This window comes from Phoenix dactylifera, chromosome 16 (genome assembly GCF_051530095.1).
Source record: "Phoenix dactylifera cultivar Ajwa chromosome 16, Ajwa_hap1_PhDact_Kaust_v1.1, whole genome shotgun sequence".
NCBI classification, from domain to species: Eukaryota; Viridiplantae; Streptophyta; class Magnoliopsida; order Arecales; family Arecaceae; genus Phoenix; species Phoenix dactylifera.
In genome coordinates, this window is record NC_143205.1 from 22,318,058 (window position 1) to 22,333,133 (window position 15,076).

The window sequence follows — 15,076 nt, forward strand, 5'->3', positions numbered from 1 at the left end:
CAGCGGTCAGATAGGTTTTCAAGGGCGGAGATTCCCCCCGTGATATAAACAAGCAGATGCTCTCCCGGTGCCCGCCTTCGATGCATCCCCGCCGTACACTCTTCCTGGCATCCGACGGTAGAAGATTCGCGTACGGCCGCCCCGATGCTCCCCGGCGGTACGCCCCGATCCGATACCGATACCGAAACGCTATTCAGACTGCGGCCGCGCCGCTCCCAATCGGGCACATTAAACCCGTAACGTCCGCGACTCTCGCTCTTCATTCCTTCGTGGCGCCTCGAAGTCGCTTTTTGATGTTTTCTTTGGTTTCTCTCTCGCTCGATCAGTCGTCTCCGTGACAAGAAACCGAGAGATTTCTTCATCTCGTCGGGTCGCTTCGATCGGAAGTAAGCCCTTGTTCCGATTTGTGGAAAAAATTGAAGGATTTTTGGGTGTTTTTAAGCGAGTGGAGTGTTCTTGGTTTCTTGGAAAGGATCATCGTCCGATCATGGAAGTTTGATGGATCGTCTTGATTTCGGTCTTTGATGTTTTGTTCTTGATGTCTCTGATGAAGGATTCAGCTTGGAGATTTTGGAATCTTGATAATGTCTCTGGTCTCTTTGTTTTGTTTTTTGATTTTTGTCGCTGTCTTGGATTCTTGGTGCAGTTCTTGTGATTGAATTGCAGTCTTGTTTCACTTCAAGACATGATCAGATTGCAGAATAGTGGCCATTCGTTTCTATTAATGCGATGATATAATCTTGGTTTGTGGAACGTACTGTTACCTGCTCGTTTCTGGTATCTTTTGCTTTTTGAATTAATTCTATCTACATAGGATTTGTTAGCTTTAAGATTTGTAAAGACATATCCTGTTGATGTTGATCTGAAATCGCTGGACGTTAGTTTTGAGGCTATCGAGTAGCTATTTAACGCCAAAAGCCGGCATCTTTATTATAATCTTTTCTCTATCGAAGTCCTTGTACAGATTCCATATTCCAGTAGTGATTATTGAAATCAGTGATTTGGTTGTCTCACACTTTGACAAACAATCTACATGTTGTTTCTTGATGCATCAACGACCTCTTTTTGTTTAATTTCATACTTTTTTCAGAAAAAAGGGAATTGATGCAAACCAAATCAGGGGTGTTGGTGTCAACAAGTGGGCATTCATGAGCATCTTGTGTTTGGTGCAAATTTAGTAAATGAAATGAGCTTAAGATGTGCCCAGCTGTCTCATACTTTGCTTGATTAAGCTCAAAATATAAATAAATAAGTAAATAATATAAATTTATATTATTTCAGTTATTATTACAAATGAAATTCTTATTGATTATTTAATAAATATTCAGACATAAGTGAAAGCCCTGGACCTCAGTCTCTCCCTGGTTAATCCCTCGATAACCTATTCCTGACAGCTCAAATTTAGCTTGAAAATAATTGAACAGAACTTGCTAAACGAGCTTGAGCATTGTCTGCGTTGCTTGAATTTGGCTCTTCTCCCAGCCGTAGACCGATTCTGTAGAGAGAATTTTGCTTCTTTTGCATGGTCTTGTTTTGCTGGCATTATATTTCATAATGACTAGCATTTACTTTTGTCACATTTCCTACCTGGTAATATATCCAGCTGTGTTCTAAGAGCATTATAGAGTTCATGATCCATAATTTTTACTAGAATCACACAGACAGAAGCTATGAGCAATAGCCATTAGGCCTACAATATGCTGAAGTCTTGGGTTCCCTAAATCCATATTGATCTTCATTAATCCTGCTAATTGTGACATTTTTTGCTACTGATCATCAAGAATTTTTTAAGACTGCAAGGAAGCATTTCCACAAAACAGTTAAAAAGATAACCAACTATATTTTGGTAGTCAAATGTGGATAAATGACCTACTAATATGACTTTCATGAAATATTTGTCTCCTTTTTATATATCTATCTATGCTAGGAGGTTCTTGTGTTGTGCATATGAAAGTTCATCCAGCCATGTGGCATGAGGGGATTGGTGTGACTTGCGGGAACTGGTGTCATACAAGGGGTGGTTGAATGTTAAATTTCCAAGTCAGCATAAGTGAGCCCAAGGAAAATCGTGCAAGTGAAATGGGCAGCCAGATTATCTTCCAATTTGTTGCTGCATGTTTGTGAATTCTTAGAACTTTTCTCTATTTTGTCGTTTGTCAAGTCCCTGCTTATGTTGGAACATACAGAATCAGATTACTGGCATAGTCTGATTGATTGTTCAAGAAGTCATTAGTTGCCCCATCTTTTTATTCAGCACTTTAAAAAAGTTCAGGCCTCCAAGCAGGAGGCCCACATGACGGGCTAATAGCTCTATAGTAGAGTGTGCCTGAGATAATTTTGTCATTGTGCCTGGGTTGCGAGGGCTCTCAGCCACATGGATAGTTCATTGTGCTCATCAGCACCTAACCTGGAGCCCTGTTTTATCAAACTGCGCTCTCTAAACTAGATTTTCTCATGTCAACCCAAATCGGACGAGAACACTTGTACTTTCCTTCATGGTGAAACCTAGTTCTGAATCTTCCTATGTTTAGCGGACATCCTTTTATAATCCTTCAACTGCTGCAGAGTTTGCCCTTGCGATTTTAGAAGTCTCCATTTCAAGTTTGATTATTTGGGACATGGTTTATTTTGCCACATATTGCGATTGCAATATGGGGTGGGTAGATGGGGGGCTTAGGATTGGATCGGGCGCCTCTCACATATTGCACTCTTTTCCAAGTATAATCAGGAAATAAGACTGTTCGGAGTGAAGTGATGGGTCCACTATCCTTTAGGATATTCTAATTGCCATATTTGGCGATCTGAGCAGATTATGTTGAATTATGATTTTAATGGATGGTGTTTTATTTTTGTTATTGTTTAAATTGTGAAGGGCATAACTGAACTTATTCTCTTTCAATATGTATGAAGTTATCTGTTTCTGAAGAAGAAACCTTTCTGCTCACCATCTCATCATGATGCTTGCTTTCGCCTACTGGATTACTCTTAACTGAAAGTCTATAACATCTAGCTTTAATCTTCTTCATCTGGCCTTGACCTTTTACATGTTTGATGCCAGCTTTCAACCAAATTGTAGTTGTTGTGCATCATGTAGACACATTAGTAGTTAATATATCTAAATGATGAGCTACTTTCTCAAACTGTAATGCTTGTAAGTAAATTTTTGCTGTTATACAATCAACATGTTCTTCTTTTAAATTCCAATAATATATTGTAGAATTTGTTAAAAATATCAGCACATAAGAATGTGATATAATAGTAATCTTGGAGTTACTTTTTTTCACGAAGTATGAAATTTTGATTATTCTCTTGATTTAGTTTTATTTCATCTTTCAGTCATGTTTCTATCTATTTCCTTTTAGTTTCTGATATGATCATTTGAATTCTTCTTCATGTTGTTGGTGATTTTATATATATATATTACCTGTCTATCTGGTGAGGCTAATTTCATGTATGTTCAGGGAATGACTGTCAGGGATGATTTTATGCTACCTGTAAAACATATTCTCAAGCTACAGTAAGATAACTGTGCAAGTGGAAATATTCAGGATTCTTGTTTCTGGCACAGTATTATGCTAGGGAAGTATTTATAGCAGATGATTATGTACGAGCAAGATTCTGATGTTCTCCGCTGGGGTCTTGATATTCTCCATGGCGATCCATTTTCAAACACCGAGTATTGTGGAGGAGCTACTCAACATGATGCCAGCTTTTATCATAGCTGTTATGTCGGAGAAGGTAATATTGGCACAGACCGTACTACTATAGAGAATGATGAGATTATTGCCCATGCTCTTCAAGAAGAATTTTCACAGCTTGCTGTTGCAGAAGCAACTGGACCTTCACATGCAGATGAAGAACAGTTGCAAGCATCTGTTCTGACACAAGATTGGTTTGGTCCTTCAATGAGGAACTATAGTTCAGGCAAGCAGATGATAAGAATTTTCTTTTTCAATTGTCCATTTTGTGTCTCATTTCCCATCTTTGTGCTCCTTTTTTGTTATTGCATTTATCATTTTTATGTAGGGAATGAAGATGGTCAGGAAGAGGCAGATGAGATGGAACCTTCCAGTTCATGTTCAAGTCCTGGGGAATACTCATATGAAGTGGAGGATTGGTCATTGGAGCTCACAGATGACTTCTCTGACATAGATGGTGAAGTAGGCAAGAGGTTGAATCAGATGGTTCCGATTCCTGTAAGTTTATGCATACTTTTGAAGCTCACATTATCAACTATATAACTAAATCACTGGTAGATTAAAGAAATATTTCGTTTGAAAAATGTTGTGGGAAATCAGAGAATGTCTTACAGTCTTGTAATATGAAAATTCTTATCAGTCAATGCAAGGAAAAATCACTTATTGCTTAGGTGAAACCATGAAAAGAAGCTGTTGAGCTTTCCTTTTAGTTTCATGTTCTAGCATATATGCAACTAGAGTAGATATGGCTGAAAGCATTCAGCATAACATTGGCAGTAGAAATTGATCTGATTATTTTTCGCTGATAGGTTGGTTGTCCTGGTTAACGGCATATTGATAAAATGATGCCCTTCGGCTTAAAGATCTTTTTTTCTTTGAGAGAAAGGATTGGACAAGGTCCAATCTAATTCATTAACGAAATAAATTGGACTTACCTATTATCAAGACTGACATATGGTATCTTACCAAAGAAGACCAACATGAATATTTATTTGGTATGCATTTTCTACTGGATGACAGCCCTGCACCATCAACAGTCATGCATACACTTTATACACCTCTGTGTGCCTTGCTTATCTAGGCACTTGTTATATGTCTTTGATATTTTAAACTGCCAGAGAAATGACTTTTTTTGGTTCTTGCTATTACTCCATATTGAAGAATTCCTCCACCTATATTCTTTAGTGACACCACATTAACAGCTTTACCTGTCATCTGCTGAAATATTAACTATGAAAAGTACATTCTTTTCATATACGTGATCGTCATTTCATATACGTCATCGTCATTATCTCTCACCTTTTGCATATATGGATGCTGTATATTTACATTTTCTTGAAATGTAAGAAGTTAGCATGCATGTTATCTCTCACATCATAAATTGTTTGGTTCATACAGCATGTTCCTAGAATCAATGGAGAAATTCCTTCTGTTGATGAAGCTACTTCGGATCATCAAAGGCTTATAGACAGGTATGGCCTGTAGCACTATACTTTTCAAATTATTACTGTGAGATGTATCTCACTTTGATAGGTTAGTCTGTTACAACGAGATGCATCCCAGAGTAGTAGTTCAAAAGCTGTTTCCAAGGGCTTGCATAGATGGATTTTTTTATTATTTATGTTTCAAGTTGGTCCAAATTATGAAAACCTTCAGCAGCTTTAGGTTTGCACCATGGAAACAGCATAACATGTTAAAAGTTGACATATCGGTCCATTGTGGGTGATCTCCAAAGTGTGCTGGTTTTGACAAGTTATAATTTTTGTTATGAGCTTAACATTCCTAGCTACATTAGGAATGCATAGAAGTTTCCATGGATTCATACTGGAATATATTTCTCTTTTATAAATTTTACCTTCTTGATCAAGAATATGTAATATGCTTTAGTCAATGTATGCAAAAGATTGTATAAATTCATCAGTATGTGTGTGTGTGTATGGCAGAGCTGATCATGGGTTGGGCCTCAAGCTTAAAGTATATTCATTTTTAGTCGGGCTTCAAGCTGGGCCTATTCAAAATTTGACAATATGTGCCCAAGCCCAGTCGATGATCAGCTCTAATATATAGCTAGACTTGGCTCCACTTGAGTGAATCTCCACTCAGATCCAGTTAGGTCTATATTGGATGATGAGGATCCCATATCGGTGATTCGGGCATTAGATGTGATCTACTACTTCTAAATTGCTAATACACCAAAAGTCATGTGATTTGGAGCTTTAGCTATGCATCAAGTGATCAATAAAACCTACAAAATTTAGTGTTATTTAGGCTGTCCATTTTTGGACCTCTTGATGCATAGGATAGGTATCTCCAATCACATGATTTTGGTATGTAAAGCAATTTAGAGGTAGTAGATCATATCCAACGGCTCAGATCATCAATGTGGGATCGTCATCGTCCAATCTAGACCTAACCGGATCTGAGCGGAGATTCACTCAAGTGTCTCTCTCTCTCTCTCTCTCTCTCTCTCTCTCTCTCTCTCTCTCTCTCTCTCTCGCTACACACACACACACACACACACCTGAATTCCCTTTGATACAATGACCAGCCACCAAGGATTCATAAAGCTGACCCAAATTGTTGGTGCAAGGCTTCATAGTTATGGTTATTCATTAGTACAGTACCTACATGTCTTAAATTGTATTCTAATGTTGTAAATTTTTCTGTATATGATTGTCTGATTGCTATACACTACAGGTTGCAACTGTATGACTTGGTTGAGCTTAAGGTTCAAGGAGATGGTAACTGTCAGGTTAGTTGCATGATGGATCTCTTTTTTCTTCTCCTTTTCCTTCAAATTAAACAACATAGATGTGTACTGAAGAAACTAGTCAGGACATAAGCTTGTCAATTGCAGCTAATATGTAAATTCTGTTTGGCGAATGATTAGGCTCATTCTTCAGTTTTGTCAGCTCAGGTTTTGGGAGGATAGCTGCTGCTATAGTGTTTTGTTTGTCTTACTATGCTATTTTGGTTTCTCTCCTAGTATGTTGCTATAACAATAACATTGTATGGGAATCAATATGTCCACACTATTATTTTGTTTATGTAATTTTTCTCACATCAGTTAATTTCTCGCTCTGTACTTGGTAATAAATAACGTAGTGGATTTTGATTATCTACCAGTTCGGATAGCCGAAAGAACTGAAATCTATTGTCAGCTTATGAAATGTTGAGGTGATCTTTTATGGGCTGATTTCAAATTCACCCACTTTCCAAAGGTTTTGGGTTCAGATGTTGCATAATGCAGTTTTAATTTGGCCAGTATATAGCCATATGGAAGGGTTTGTATACACATAAAATCATTAAATTGTTTTGGCAGGTGAACTGTTGCCAACAGTTTATATGCCATAATTTGGATAAGTATAATGAATGCAATAAACATACATGAAACTCTTAAGGGCAGCCTAGTGCTTGAGGCTCCCACCATTGCATGGTTTGGAGAGGGTCAGATGTATACAGCCTTATCCTTGCATACTGGGTGGTTGTTTCCGTATTTCGAAACTGTGACCTTTAGGTTACAAAATTGTTGTGCAAAGGCTCATCCTCTCCAAACATGCATGAAACTCTTCAAAATTAAAAATTGAGAGGGTAGGAAAAATCTAGAAAAAGAAAATGTGTCAAAAACACGACCTTATATTTCTCATAAAAGCTCTACATGCTTAGATTTGATATCTATAGGATTCATGCTCATTTTATTTTATGACTCATATAAAAGTTATATTACATTTTTAAAATTTTTGATACAATCATTTTCAAGTTTAATTCATAGTAAAGAAAATAATTAGCATAAAATTCAAATATCAAATCTGATATGCATGCATGATCAATTGAATTAAGCAATAACCATAAAAAGCGTGCAGAATTTTCCAAAATAAATTAAACTTTTGACATAAGAATTATATCTTTTAAATGCAATAGAACGTAAAAGAGCATGCATGCTTCTAACTTACCAGAATTGGACTCTGATGCCCAATATTTTTCTCATGCGCTTCTTTTTTATCTTCTTGCTCCTCAATTTGTTAGAAGGAGATAGAAACAGGGGAAGCTTCTTAAAAGACCTTGCATGGTCTAAATTGGATTTAACCAGCTTAGATTGGCTGGCCTCATCTGTTTGCATTTGCGCAAGCATATGATCCAAAATAGCTGTGAAGATAGATAAAGAGAAACGAAGCTTTTTACATACATGCATGCATGCTCTTTACCTTTTCTTCTTATCGTTGGAAATAACAAATTTGAATTTCATGTCTTTCACAGTTTCGAGCTCTGTCCGATCAATTTTACCGTACCCCTGAACACCACAAGTTTGTGAGGCAGCAAGTTGTTAATCAGGTTTGTCCTTCAATGCTAGTATCATTATTAAAATTTCTGTTGATCTTCATCTTTTTGATATTTCATGAGTATCTTCTCTTTTCATTTTTATGTTGATCTGCATTTGACATGCTTAATGAATACATGTCTTTTTGTTTTCATTTTCCAGCTTATGTCCCACCCTGAGATCTATGAGGGATATGTTCCCATGGCATATGGTGACTATTTGAAAAAGCTTTGTAGGTATGCTCTGTATCTTATAACATATGATACCATTTTGGAAACACATAAGCGTGTAATATTTTCATAGTACTGTACTACTGTGAATAACAGGAGTGGGGAATGGGGCGATCATGTCACATTACAGGCTGCTGCAGATTCTGTATGTTTTCTTTCCTTATTCCAATATTTTTTTTGTTTTCTTTCTGTTGAAATCTTGTCTGGCTTTTTTTAATGTTTCTGGTCAGTACTACATTTTTCACTTAATTTGATGGCTTACTATATTGTGGATATCTTAACTTTTATGATAATGTTGGTGTAGATTTGTGAAGTGAGGAGCTTCTCCAAGAGAACAATTGGATCCTAAGCTGTATATTCTATTAGTGATAAGAAGGAAGTGCAATAACATGGGAATTACATAAATCAGTTATGGAAACTTTTGCAGGATTATTTTATATCTCGAACTTGTTGGGATTCCCCATCCTTTCACCCGCACACAAATTTGAGATATAAAATGACAGATTGTTTTCTTTTTTGCTAGTTTACCTTTAAACAGACTGACTTAATTGAGATAAGTTTAATTAACCATTAAAAGTGAGAATAAAATGTTAAAATAATATTTTACAGTTTTGTTTTGCTTATGTTTGTGATTTAATAGCCCATACACGGTATGGATGTTGAAAAGGTGTACATGGTTTCTGAAAGCACATCCCTTATTGGGACAACCTGCCTGCGTGGTCTGACATGCTATAGCATATACCTGGATTGATTGTGAATGAGACATTATGGGGAAAAAATTCTTGATCAGCTTTCTTTCCATGCTGTCAATATTAATGATGCTTGCAAATCAATGATCAACAATGGGGGCATTTTTTAGCAGTCTTGTTTCCTCGCTATCCTGGATTGACCTGGTTTGTTGACATGCTTTTATTTTTGTTGCCTGAAGCTGGGCTTCAGATGTCAGTGAGCTGGATCTGGATAGAGATTCACAAGATTTTGAATAGGCTCGATCCAGTGACCTGGTGCATGACTATGAAGTTAGGCCTGTAAATTATCCTATTGACATCTCTACGCTGAATTATGGATAGGATCAAGTGAACCATTGCCATTGATTATTGAATTAGTGCTCTGGACCAAATTAAACCTTATGAGCTTGTTTTGGTTATCCTTTATATGTATAGACTCAGTCTGGTCTCTAGCAAATACCACATAGTAACCAATCAATGAGATTTGACAAGTAATGTTGAACAGTAGGTTTTGTGTAGCACTTATTTGTCACTGGATGGGAATGCACAAGACTAGCATCAAGAGTCCAAGACCATTGGAGCTGATGCACTTTCCACCATTTTCATTAGCATTGCTCTTTACTGAGTGCTAGTCCCTTTAAATGGAACCTCATACGGCAAAAGAAAATTTGATCTTTTTTACTTCAAGGGTTGCCTCCCTGAAGAAAGATTATGAAGGAACTGCTAGCCATTATTTTTATCAACTAAGACTGTTCTAATCTAATCTGATCGGACTTGTTTTTTCGAAGTTTGCTTTATCAACACCCAAATCCTCAAATTAGCACTTTTGGTATTTATGACTTTCATTTCTTGCTTCATCAAATCTTGCATAGAATCATTTTTGCCTTTCTTGAATCTCCCAAATTCTCTGGCTTGCCTTTTTTCTTTTTAAGCAACACCCAGGATTTGAATCCTGGACCTCCTAAAGGCAAGCCCTTGGGGATGAGGTGCAAAAAACTGTACTAACAGATGTTGGCCTGGCTTGCATAATTGTTACTTGGCTTCATTGAGATTCATAGTCTTTACTTTTTTCATGGACTTTGGGGTCTATTTAAGTGTCTTGCAGAACTCTCTTTGAGACTTCGTCTAGAGCTTCTATTGGTATCCTTCATCTTTGCAACTTTCAACACCACCCTAATTTTTCAGTTTGAAGTGCTTATAGCATTGGGATTTTGGTGTTTCAATCCATCGGGAGGTGCTTTTCCTTGCATTTTTGGCTAGGTTTGTTTTAGACTTATTGGAGTGATCATTTTCATCTTCTGTTCATGTTTGACCCTTTTCCTGAGTTGGCACGTCATGATTATGTCTTACATCCTAGCGAGCTTGTTCTTCTATCTCATATTGAGCTCTTAACAAGGGCGATATCAACCTTTGCACGCTATTTTGATTGAATTTTGGTTATTTAACTCTATGAATACGATTTTCCTTTGTCCTTGAATTTATTTGCATTATTTGTTTAAAATCAATAATTAATAGCATCAAGATGTGTTGATGAAATTTTTGATTTAGGCACTTGGGCTTGGCAGTTCTTTGCAATCTTCTTAGGTTGCCAGAGTTCTATTTCTTGTCAAGCTTTTACTTTCCTGTGGTGTATGCTTTAAGGCCTGGCCGCTTGCGTTATTTACTACCAGTATCTGTACCAGGCGTCAAATCTATATGTTGATGGCATCTGCTTTCATCTCTGTGAACTTATGTTAAATCTGAGAGTGTTCACATTTCTGTTAGAAGATATATCTTTGTATTTTAGGACGGTATGCAGCAGATCTTATATACTATATCCCATTGTAACGAGGCAAAACACACAAGTTAGAACTGTTTTATTGGAATTACATATTGCTATTTCGTTTTAGCTCATTAGATAGAGCAAAAACTGCATCACACGAGACATTGTGAAAGTGTAGTTAGATAAATACTTCTTTGAATCTATGAATGTTCTTGTTTGTTTGGTTGGCTGTCATGTATGACTCATGCCCATTGGTGATGGGATCCATCTTCATTCTCATGTTCATATGAGCAATCCACCTTTTGCACTGGCTGTATATTGTGCTTCAGCCATAAAAACAAACTAGGCAAACTTGTATATTGAATCATGAATACAATGTCAATGAAGGGAAAGGCTGAAAGGGTTGGTTCTGTAATATGAACATTATCTCTCTCTTATGTGCAGACCTTTTACTTAGGGATTGTTATCAGCGCTTTTGTTCTATCTTATGTTGATTATTTCATGCTTTCTCTTGATATTGTCTCCATGTTGCATTATTCATATGTTAGTATGCTTTTTACCTGTAAGTTTATGAGTACACAGTTTCCCTTGATATTTCACGGCACAAAGCAAGGTGATCACGATCTTTTATACTTAAAAATGGTTTATTTAATGATGATCAGTTTTTATTGATCTTATGCAGTATGGCGTTAAAATTTTTGTTATAACATCGTTCAAGGATACCTGCTATATTGAGATTCTGCCAAATGTGCAGAAATCTAAACGAGGTTTGTGCAAATGCTTGCTTGCAGTTTTTTCATCATATTTCTTCTGCTTTGGCAGTTTTATTGAACTAATAGTGAACCTTCAACAAGTAATGCAAAACTGATCACAATTAATCGGAACCTGCTTTTGTAATTGCTTGACTTTCTTTAAGCATTCCTGGTGGCAATTACTATTCTGGCTTGGTCCATTCGATATATCCATATATCATTTATTTTTCTTTAACTATCAAAACACTGATGTCTTATGAGTGTAGCGGCAATTCTGGGGCTTTGTCAGTAATCCATGCAGCTCATAGAAACCAAAAAATTGCTGTCATTTTTATTCCTTCACTTGAATGACATTTAATAATGTGTCCCGTGAGTGTTGTGGTACATGCTTGCAATGCACGCAATGGAGCTATTGGAGCAACATGTCGGGATTTTATAAACTCATTGTTAAAGGATGGGTGAGAATGGTTATTTGCCATCCTGCAGTGTATATGTATGACTGTAGTTTTATGAGCTTGTTGCGTCTCTTAAGAAGTCTGATTATTGTTCAATACAAGCTTAGTTTGTCATAACCTTCTGTTGTACAAATGGCTCTAAGATTTTTCTTAACCAATGATATTGGTTTGATTTAATGTAAGTTATGTATGTATATGGACACAACTCGTTCTGTTTCAGTATTGGAATTATGGAGTGAAAATTGTTTATTTCCCTTCACCTGCTTGGCTATTTACTGCCATATTAACTTTCCCTCCTGTTTGGCAGTAATATTCTTGAGCTTTTGGGCTGAGGTGCACTACAATTCCATTTATCCTGAAGGGGGTAAGTAAAGGATAATCTCTATGTCTATCTGGTATATTTGCCCTTCTATCGGTTAAGGCTTTCGCTATGACCGACAACGTGGAGATTATTCACATTTTCAGTAGTCATATTTCTACCTACATCCGAGTACGACCAAAATCTCTGGAGAATCATTTGAACTGGATCCAAAATGATTGATCTGGTCAAAATTGCACGGTATCTAAAGCATTTTCTTAATTTTCTTCTTTGGCTGTGCAGATCTACCAACATCGGAGACCAAGAGGAAGAAAAGGTGGTGGCACTTTGGAAACAAGCATTAGGAGTGCAAGTCTTTGCAGCGGTCTTCACTTACATCTCCTGTTTCTAGAGAGATTCTCTGAGCAAGCTATTTCCGTCGAGTGATGTAGCAGGCGAAGCACATTGCAAGATAGGGCATGATCCCTGCGCTATCCAACCTTTTGATTCACATTTGCATGTACATTCCCTGTGGGTTGCGGCCTTGACATTCATTTTCTTATCCAATGTTTCTATGCTATATTCATCTATATTATTCCAGATAAAAATGCTTGTTCTTTTTGTTCGCCTGGTAATGTATTTACGTTGGGATATGGTTCAGCAGCGTCGGAAGCCTGCTGCTGCTTGTGTATTGGCGGTTGAGTCCAGCTCCGATGCTTGGCCTGCACGAGGATGCGCCGCTTCTCTCGTACTTTCAAGCTCCATCTGCAGTCTTTGCACCCCCACCCCCCCGGAGGAAAAAAAAACATTTTCAGTCAGATGCAGGGAAGATCTTTTATTAGTTAATGATGGTAAATTAACGAAAATAGAAAAAACTGTGGATAAATATTAGATTGAATTAATTTATTCCATGTCAGCATTTGATGGGAGTGATTTGAGGAGATGAGTGTCAACTGCATTCTTTTCTTTGAAAGAGAGGGTAGAGCAGTTAGAGCTCTGGGTGAGCGAGCGCATCAATCTTCATGTGCTCTCGAAGCTTCGGTTGAACAGCTGGTGTGCATTGGAATGGAGGGACCAAGGAGGGAAGGCATCGGAGGGCTCCTCTGCTGGTGGAAGCTGGAGTTTGCCATATCTAGGCAAGGAGAAGTGGCGGGGGCGATCGGGGATGGTGGGATGGACATCCCACCAAATCTCGAAGATGGAGGTGGAGAATCTCCAGAGACATTTCACAGAGGTCCTTGAGCTGCCGGTGGAGTGGATAGAGGTGGCTAGGCAGTTGTGAAAGAAGGTCATAGTGATTGCTCGGAGCTTAGGCCAGCATGTTCTGGCCGAATGGGTGGCCTAGGAGGTGATGGTGTGGGGAAAACTTCAGTACGAGGTGGAAGCTTTTCTCCTAGCTAAACACCACATTGTCATCAGGTTCAGATCGGAGGAGGATCAGGACAACGCTCTCTTAGGCGGCCCTTGGGTGGTGGCGGGCCAGCTGATGGTGATGGATCGGCTGGATTTTGGGTTGTGTGCGGGCTCCTTCCTTCTCCATCTTGATTAATGGCACGTTGACACCATTCTTTCGTTCAACGGTCAGGGTTCGACAAGATTGTCCCCTATTTCCATTTCTCTTCATTATTTGTGCTGATGTATTGTCTTAAGCCCTGTGGGTAGCATACTTGGACCAGCTTTGGATGCCTGCACTCCTATCCCAGGAGCCCGACCGATCTTCCATTTATTTTTTTTGCAGACGACTCTCGTGTTGGCCCAAACCTCTGGGAGGAATGTGGCGATGACGAATTTTGGAGGGCTTTTGCATGACCTTTGGTAGAAGGTAAATTTCTTCAAGTTTGCCATCGGTTTCAGCCTGTGGGTCAAATCGGGGGTGAAGCTTGCTATTAGGGAGTTCTTGGGGATCAAGGAGCAAGAGGGGCCTTAGGCTTACCTAGGCATCCTATTACCGGGAGGAGACTCCTATCGACCAAGTGCACTAGTATCATGCGGCACATTTAGGAGCAGTTGGAGGGTTGGAAGTCCTCATCCTTATTAATGATGGGCAGGCTGACTGTAGTGAGATCGATTTTGAGCTCTATGTTAGTCTACCTCATATCCAACATCATCATGGCAAAATCCATGCTTTAGAAGGTTGAACGGATGTTCCAAAGTTTTCTGTGGGGCTCTTATGATGGAGGGTATGGTGTGCATCTATTCGTTTGGAGAGTGATCTACCAGCTAGTGCAAGATGGGGATTTGGGCATCTAGTCACTGATGACGCGGATATAGGTGCTGGTTGCTAGGCATACTGCGAGGTTTCTTTTTGAGCCCGAGGGCCTTTGGAGTATGATAATGAGGACCAAGTATGACCCATGGACTGTAGACGAGGTGACCCAAGGTAGGTGGAGAAGCTTCTTCATGTGGAAGAAGATCTACGGGCACGCTCCGATGGTGCTGGCCAACACTAAGTGGTTGATTGGGGATGGGCATAGTGTGGATGTCATAGGGGATCCATTGATGGGCGATCTTCCTTTGAGACTTTAGCTGACCACGGTCAACATGTAGTTGTGGATGGTATGTGGGTCTGTGATTTGCTTTGACTTGAGGAGAGGGGGTGGAACACTGACCAGATTGGCCATTTCTTCGGGGAGCACTTGGCGGAGAGAGTGCAGTCTGTTGCGGTTCCGGGGTGTAGTGCTTCTGACGTGAGGGTCTGGAGTTCTACTTGTAGCCCGATGGTCAGAGCGAGAGATCTCTGTAGCCTTTTTAGAGATGAGAGGACTCGGAAATGGGATTGTGCCCAGATTTGGAGGATTGGTTTTCATCCAAGAGTAGCCTTGTTCTTATGGAAGA

The 15,076-nt window shown here is 38.7% G+C and overlaps 1 protein-coding gene across 5 annotated transcripts; it reads left to right on the plus strand.

Moving 5' to 3' along the window:
- Positions 1-221: 221 nt before the first annotated feature.
- Positions 222-12,862, plus strand: LOC103714870 (OVARIAN TUMOR DOMAIN-containing deubiquitinating enzyme 12-like). 5 transcript variants are annotated; one of them, XM_039114929.3, is made up of 12 exons: positions 222-386; positions 3,462-3,738; positions 3,829-3,924; positions 4,027-4,196; positions 5,097-5,170; positions 6,396-6,450; positions 7,956-8,030; positions 8,179-8,252; positions 8,343-8,391; positions 11,419-11,503; positions 12,251-12,307; positions 12,545-12,862. In XM_039114929.3, the coding sequence occupies exons 2-12, from the start codon at positions 3,597-3,599 to the stop codon at positions 12,604-12,606; spliced, it is 939 nt and encodes a 312-aa protein (XP_038970857.1). In that variant the 5' UTR covers positions 222-386; positions 3,462-3,596; the 3' UTR covers positions 12,607-12,862. The 5 variants fall into 5 exon arrangements, with proteins under 5 accessions (XP_038970857.1, XP_038970854.1, XP_088568704.1 ...); XM_039114926.3 differs by having other exon boundaries at positions 3,462-3,924; XM_088712577.2 differs by having other exon boundaries at positions 262-743; positions 3,462-3,924.
- The last annotated feature ends 2,214 nt before the right edge of the window (positions 12,863-15,076 follow it).

Bases quoted from the DNA above. Each gene is read 5' to 3' on its own strand.
- LOC103714870 (XM_039114926.3), top strand. From the start codon at position 3,597: ATGATTATGTACGAGCAAGATTCTGATGTTCTCCGCTGGGGTCTTGAT. The intron at 3,925-4,026 runs GCAAGCAGATGA...ATTTTTATGTAG, and splicing joins AATGAGGAACTATAGTTCAG to GGAATGAAGATGGTCAGGAA. The intron at 8,253-8,342 runs GTATGCTCTGTA...TGTGAATAACAG, and splicing joins TATTTGAAAAAGCTTTGTAG to GAGTGGGGAATGGGGCGATC.